The 7,791-nt window shown below is 45.3% G+C and overlaps 1 protein-coding gene across 1 annotated transcript; it reads left to right on the top strand.

Moving 5' to 3' along the window:
• The first annotated feature begins 289 nt into the window (after positions 1-289).
• Positions 290-2,976, top strand: LOC144105283 (uncharacterized). The gene is made up of 2 exons (XM_077638424.1): positions 290-429; positions 2,567-2,976. The coding sequence occupies exons 1-2, from the start codon at positions 418-420 to the stop codon at positions 2,840-2,842; spliced, it is 288 nt and encodes a 95-aa protein (XP_077494550.1). The 5' UTR covers positions 290-417; the 3' UTR covers positions 2,843-2,976.
• The last annotated feature ends 4,815 nt before the right edge of the window (positions 2,977-7,791 follow it).

Raw genomic sequence — 7,791 nt, 5'->3', positions numbered from 1 at the left:
CAGAAACTTGCTCCCTTGCCACGCCCGCCCGCGCCACATTCCAACGCTTTAACCGAGACGTGTGCCTTGGTGCCGGAGCGATCGACCGACTCTCTCAATGCCCGCAAGCGTGCCCCCCCCCCCCCCCTGCCTCGTGCGAACAGTTGAAAAGCCCGTTGTTTTCTCCTCCCGGTTGGCGTCTAGGAGTTGAAGGTGCGGATTAAGCGAACCGTGCCTGCTCTTTGTCAGCGTTTTGCTTGTGCGAAGGCTCCCCCGAAACTGGTATTATTTCGGCGTCCGCCGATATCCGACCGGGCTCAGCGGGTGACCTTAAGTTCGTCACCGGATTGGCCCGTTTAGGGAAGCCAGTATATAAACGCTCTGGCTGGCTTACGAAAAGCAGCGCGCCCTCGATCGGCAACTCTGCAGTAGTTCGCTATGAAGACCACCGTGAGTATCCGTCCTACCGTTGGTCCACGATTCTTTGGACAGGCGGTTGACTGGTGTGCGCCATTGCCCTCTGGATACGATGTGCGAGCTGCTGCAGCTGACATTCGGATTTGGCCTTTGCAAGTCCCAGTCGTGATTTAATAGCAACAGTTGCTTTGGTACGATACACGGTTTTGAGCGACCCGAAGCTTCCAGGACGAGCTCTGAGAGGCACCGTAGTCGAGGGCTGTGGAGTACTATCTACCACCTGGCATTCATTCTCATGCAATATAGTTGCATAGTCTTCGGGCAGTTTTGCATTTGGTGCTCACAGAAATGCGGCCGCAGCGGCTGGGATTTGATCCCGCGAAATGCGGCTCAGCAGATGAATGCTATATCCCCTGTGTAACCGCAATGGTTAATGTAATTGTTTTTGGTGGCCTTGATATCCAAAATGACCGTTTGGTCTGCCTCCATAAATATCGTTGCCTAGAAAGTACAGTTAAGGTGATGTTGATAATTTGCAGATAGTTCAACTGCCGTCAAACGCCTTGGTTGTAAGCTTGACTTCCATAATCGAAGGGGCTCTTACTATTGTGGTTACTAGTTTAACAAGAAGGCGACATTTTCTTCCTTAGCATACTAATAAAAAAGAAAAATGTAATGATTCATAGGAGCTCGTGAATGAGTTTACGTGCTTTTGGGGTCGAGCTTCTTGGCGGTAAAGTTCGGACACAGCGCAAGATGGTTTATCTTCAAGCAGAGATGTGTCAGCAAAACCATCACGAGCCATGTAAGACACTTTTACCGTGATGTAGCTTCATAAAAGTCCCTTTCTCTGCGATAAGCAGAGCACGCTTCATTGTAGGTCTGGATCAAAGGCTTCTCGCTAGACAATTTCCCTGCAAATGTATAGGTCCGGCAGCTTGGAGTTTTATGCGAGAAAATTTGTTTAAAGCGAAACCTATTTATGAGGCACCTCCCGCTACCGGCCACATGTAGCTTTTCCCCATGATCAGGTGACCACATAGAGCAGGTAGCGCTTGCCTCGCATCTCGTGCAAACTTTGCTGTCTTCGGGTGGGAGGCGCGGCCGTAAGGCGTTGTCGAACGCTTCGATACACTTCTATTGGGGCCCCTGTGCGCACCTCTGTGGAGTTTCTAAGTACGTAAAAGCAAAGGCGCGGTATCAGTCTTACTACGGGTGGACACCTTGAACGTACCATGAAGGAAGGAGTTAAAGAATGGTAAAAAGGAGCAGAGAATTAAAAAGAAAACAGCAACGTTTACGGTTACTAGGGCACAAGAGGCTTACACTTTAAAGCTCACATTATTCGAGGAACACTGACAACAGCAAGCCCTGGAAGCAAGTTCCACAAGCAGCCTAACCTTGTTTCAGAGAAAGTGCTACAAGCGTTGAAATTCTTTTTCTAAATTCAATCACTCAGCTCTATTTCTGTAAAGTATGCAGGCTAACAAACAGATAAACATTTACTACTTGTAACTACTTTAACGCTATAAATTTCTCCCTATTTTTTGTTTTTTAAGGGAATCCCTAAGGTAGGGTATATTTATAAATCGGAAGAAACTAGTCATCAGCATCCACCCATTCACAACCATAGAGACGCAGAAGCTACGCACTCGGTGAAAAATTCGTCTTGGTCCGGGGTGTTTTTTTTTTCAACTGCAAAAATTCAGTGAAAGCTGTACAGATCAGTTTAGTAGTCGTATGGCTTCGTTTGGCGGATGTTAGGAAGTAATTTGTCATGTATAAGAAGTTTTTCCCATGCACAGTGTAACCAATTCCTCACGCATTCCTTTCCCGTAAGTGGTGTGCAACGCTCCGATGCAACACAATTTATTTGAGGGACACTGGAATGAAGGACTCCAGATTATTTAGAACCCCTGAAACATAGCACAGCACGCAGGCGTTCTAGCATTTCACTTCCATCGAAATGTGGATGCTGCGGCCCAATGTTCGATACTCCCATCTTGGGATCAGCAGCCGAATGCGAAAGCCACTCAACCACCACGTTGGGTCACAGATGGGTTTGTCTTGAGATAACTGCATTCCTTATTAAAGGCCAGAACAAGCGTCTTGTGGGTGTGTAATATCTAATGCCTCGGTAATGTGGTTCATGCCGTTGTCGCTTTTGCAGCTGTGCGCCCTCGTCGTCCTGGTTGTCCTGGCCGTGGCCAACGCTGGCTACTACGGTCACGGTTACGGCCACGGAGGCTACAGCCACGCCATCACTCACCATTACGACAACCAGAGGGCGCACTACGGCTACGGAGGATACGGCGGCTATGGAGGCTACGGTGGCTACGGAGGTTACGGAGGTTACGGTGGCTACGGAGGCTACGGTCACGGCTACGGGGGCTACGGCCACGGCTACGGCGGATACGGTGGCTACGGCCACGGCTTCTACGGCTAGGCTCTGCAACAAGCTATGACCGAGATCTGACTTACGGATGACATGGGCGCGCACAATAAACGAGTGGTCTTCGCTATTTATTTCCCGCTTGTTTGTTTCTGCAGTCAACAAGTATGTGTCTATTGCTTCACAAGTATAGGTTGAAGCAGTATGAAATGAAAAATTCCATTGGCATGCGGTCAGGGATTACCGTTCACGTGACATACCTTGCCTTCCTTCTTAAGGACATTTTCCGCACGCACATGACAATTTTAATGCCTTTTGAAATTTGAGTCAGTTAAAAAAAAGATTCCTGTGCCGGAACGGAGCTTTCCGTATCATTGCTCATGTCTATAAATCATTCGCTGTGTCACATGCCCAGCTTTCGTGAACATTCACCAACTAGCGCCACCCGCTGGCCGCCAGTAGCGTACACCGCGCAAGTCAGCGGGGATATTTTAAACTTGCAGTTTTAAAAAAAATTAGAAAGCCCCGAGAGATTTTCCCCGAACGTGGTGATTATCTTGGCCGACATTTTCTCCTCGCTCGAAAATATGAAAAATAAAATGCTTCCTGCGTTCAGATCAACCATTTCCCACCGCCATAGAAAATAAGTGGTGAGCACCGAACATTCGAAGTTCCTGCGCTTGATGCATGTATGTATGGATGGATGGATAAGGCTGAACCCTTTAAATCGGGCGGTTGCTTAAGCCACCTAGCCATGACTTATTAAATTTTACTCTTGCCTTCATTTTAGCCACCAATCAGATAACCTTCGCTTGGATACTTCTACCCGCTTAAAATCTACTTTCCCTTCACTGTCCTTAAACCTCAATGCCTTGGATAAATCAGCCCCGCTGATTTTCAGTGTTCAGCGCCACAGGCACGTGGTGGCAGCCGTGGAAACTAGATGGGCTTGTTAAGAGTTTCTGAACTTGAGAGCGGCCAAGTTAATGGTTGCTGTCGTGTATACATCGTCATACACATTGATCTTAATTGTAGCGTCAAGAGCAAGGGTGAACGAAGTGCTGATGCTTCACAAGAGATGGCTGTAGTGGGAGCACCGAGAAGCTAAAACAGTTAATGCATGAACGACTGGAAACACAAGGTGTACAGCAAAACGACACGAGATCGCTATTGGCTGGATGCTAGACAGAATTCATGCCGCTGCTTAAGGCATAGTGTTAAAAAACTTTATTATATTTATAAGCAAAGTTGACACGGTACTTTTTTAAGCCACAGTACACCATTCCCACAGTATATACTTCACCGTACCGTCAGTATCTCTTATAGGAAGAAGCATCCCCTGCATAATGTCCTGGAGGTCTTGCAGTTTTGCAAATGGGGGCGCACATCAGTCTGTTGTCTGCGGTGTTTGGAAGGTTAAACAGGAGGACAATATATTGAACAGCAGAACAGAAGCTTTCCGTGTTAGGAAGTATGGGTGATATTTTATTAGCCAGCCGTCCCTATAGGGCTACACGCAGGGGAAATTCACTTACTCATAAGCCTGAAGTCGGCGGAGGCGAACTAAAACCGCGTGTCTTTATTCTAATGTGAAATCATTACTAGTCCCAATACGAGAAAAGCCAGAGGCGGGCGTGCGTGTGCGTGTATGTGTATGTGTACTCGCAGATGGTGCAGGAAATCCCAGAGATGGGAAGAAAAATATTATGGCGCCACCAGGCGGCCGTATGACGCACCCAGCAAACCAAGCGCCGCCGCTTCAGAAAATCCTATACATTTCGTTGGTCGTTAAGTGCTCGCCACTGGCTGACCTTTCTGTGGCGCCTGTAGTCCCGACATTCGCACCAAAATTGTAACCCAACAGTTCGTCATACAGCTTCCGGGTAGCACGTAATACGCATTACGCGCGTATGACGTCATACGCGCGTGTTGTCAATGCACCGAGGGACAGCAATGCTTTCGAGTTTCCGCACGTAAGAAGTCACAAGTGTCTCTGCCGAATTTATGTATTGGGGTTACAATTTCCTGGAAGGTATGGTATTACAGACGGGTTTTTGGAAGGGACGGTTACATACTGATTGTTAACAACTAGAAGAAACTAAACATGTAATAAACAAATGGCGGAAACGAAGAAACGAGAAAGCGTTTAAATGCAAACAAAAACGGCAAGATTAGATGCAGAAAAAATGACAAAGAGTTTAACCACTGTCAGTACATATTTCGGCCTCAGAAAACGACCTGTTTAAAGTCTTCAGATCTCCGTTTCCGTGGCTATGACTGGCCGAAAACTGTTCCGTTAAATTACAGGAGGAGAATGAATCAGACTCGTACAAAGATGAGTGGCAGGTTGCAAGGTTACCTTCGGGAGAACAGCCACGAAGTAAAGGGGTCACCTTAGATAACTCAAAGAAGTCGTCTCGAAGTAATGGGTGGTGATAAAGTTGATCGAAAAGTAAAACGAGCACTTTTACCGCTATGGAATAAGTTTTTATTTTGGAATGTTGTCTTCGGAAACTGTTAAAAAAGTGAACGCGAGTAGATTGAGACGTTAAATATAAGAGTTCGACTCTGGAAGGATTTGATATTAGTAATGAGATATGCTTGGTGAAGCATCGAAAAGGCTTTGGGGTATTTAATATCAGAAGGGATTACAGTGAACACACTCAGCAGCAAATAATCTAAATCTAGATTTGACACAGCTACGTATATCAATAAAATTAAACAAAGAAAGCAAGGTACCTAGTGCCCTTCCTTGGAGTACACCCGACATGACGTGAACGGAAGACTTAACAGTTATTACCTCAATGGAAGGGGCTTCTAAACGAGAGGTCTTGAATCCGCGAGTGAACAATAGGGAGAATATTACGTTGCGTTAGCTTCTGTAGAAGCCTGTGATGTGAAACTCGTTGGAATGCTTTAGAAAGGTCGAGAAATACTGCGTCAACGCGAAAAGCTGCTTCAAGAGCTGTGTATAAGCTAGTAGTAAAGACAACGTGCTGATTATCGCATGGAAAACCCGTGCAGATACCATCGTGGTACTTGGCAATTATGTTTTTTTCTTCTACGTAGGTAATGGCTTGGATGTGAATGACATGCTCACGAATTTTGTAAAATGTGGTTGGTTAATGGTGGCTTGGTAACTGAGAAAAGAAAAGTGATCCCTGGATTCGACAAAGGACATACTTTCGAATACCTTTCAGACATTTGAAATTAATCAAACACACGACAATAGCGAGAACACGCAGCATGGAATATTGCACATGCGTTTTGGTGTATTCTTGAGTATTTTATTCTTCAAAGTGGGTTGACGTGAGCAAACAGGTATTTTAAGATCATTTAACAGAGCCAGGATATCTGTCTGGCTGGTAAATAAGATATGTGTTGATTGCTGAAAGAAGAATGATTGCCGGATGTGAAAAATGGTACAGCTTCGGCTTTCCACGATGGGCTGCGACAGGTGGCACAGATGAACAGTGACCTGGTCGCATACTGTAGACAGCAGTGAGAAAACTTTCGGGAGGGTCGTGAAGCGTGCGTAAAACATACTTAAAGAGCATGTATACTTAATCAGTGACTTGAGTCAGAAAACAAACTGGTAAAAAACTGGTGAAACGTTAAAAAGAGGATAACGAGGGGTTGCATGAAAAGGAGGAAATAGCAAAGGACCTTTCGGTTGGCTTCAATGCGGCCACTATCTCTTCATATGCACACTTGAGATATGCGGAGGGGGGGGGGGGGGGGGGGGGTGGAGGGGGAAACTTGAAAGAAAGCGAGCTCGAAGAAGGTGTGTAGAAGGTTACTAATCATTTTTATACCCGACGTGAGCTTAACACAACTTCTGCAGATGTTAAGAAATAAACTGAGAATTATTGAGAATTGAGAATTAATTGGCAATAATCTCCCTTCCATCTTGCTCTTATTTTCGTTAAGGTCATCAGAGTGGTCGGAGTGCTCTTGCTAACTGAAAAATATCGCGCGGTGCATAGATAGATTTCTTAGCAAAATATGCCTCTACTACTCACAGATCAGCCACTGCGAAAATAACTGACTTTCAGAATAAACTGCTTCAACTTTTACCACAGATGAAAAACGTGCAGCAGCTGTACAAAGTTACAATATTTGGGAAGCGTTAAACAGCCTTCTAAATATAAAAAAACAACATTATCCGGACGCGCAGAGTGCAAAATATGAAGCACACCAGCGGAATAAGTATGCGTAAGCATCCATGATATTCATTTATAAAGGAAACAAGTGCGTATCAGCAAGCATAACGAAAAATCACATAAACGAGAGTAAGTCAGTACGGATGATTTCAGGGATGCCAAGTAACAAAGGTGAGAGCGTTGCGTTTGTTATCCTTCTCGCTATCTCAAGAAAATAAAGCGTCAAGATGCTGAAAAGACGTTTAGATTCTAGCGGGACCTTAACGACCGCAATTTACGCTTGACGTGAGGGAGCCTGGGACAAAATAAAAGACTGCGTTACCGTAGTTGAGTGCGACTGCGAACCAATTGTATAGTTTCTGATTACTTCAGCGAATGGAGCTTTATAGGGTACACAGCGAGCTGCTTAAGAGATCCCATATCAACTTCGTTCCTTCCATGTCATAGCCACATAATAATCCATCGTTACTTGTTTTACTTGCTCTCTAACTCCTGAAGTGTTGAGTGCCCGTGAATTTTTACAGAGCTAACTACGAACTGAATAATTATGAAAGGTCGTCTGCATAGTCGAGTAATTTTTGGAGATGCTTTTTAACTCAAGCCCATGCTTCGACATGGAAAAACTGCTATGTTTTAACTGACTGGAGTGGCCGGATGTTTTAGGCATCTACGAATGCGTTCCCACTAAGAACGTAGCAGCATTGTTGCTTTATTCTTTTAGTTCTCGAACAAAGGTAAGCGCGCGTTAAGCGAAGCGTGCCGCTTTTCTAAGCCATTTTTTCTTTGTTGTATCAGAAAATCGGTGGTATACGATTCTTAGGATAGCTGAACATGCCCTAC

Source organism: Amblyomma americanum, chromosome 9, assembly GCF_052857255.1.
Source record: "Amblyomma americanum isolate KBUSLIRL-KWMA chromosome 9, ASM5285725v1, whole genome shotgun sequence".
Classification (NCBI taxonomy): Eukaryota; Metazoa; Arthropoda; class Arachnida; order Ixodida; family Ixodidae; genus Amblyomma; species Amblyomma americanum.
This window is presented reverse-complemented; position numbering and strand designations above follow the sequence as displayed.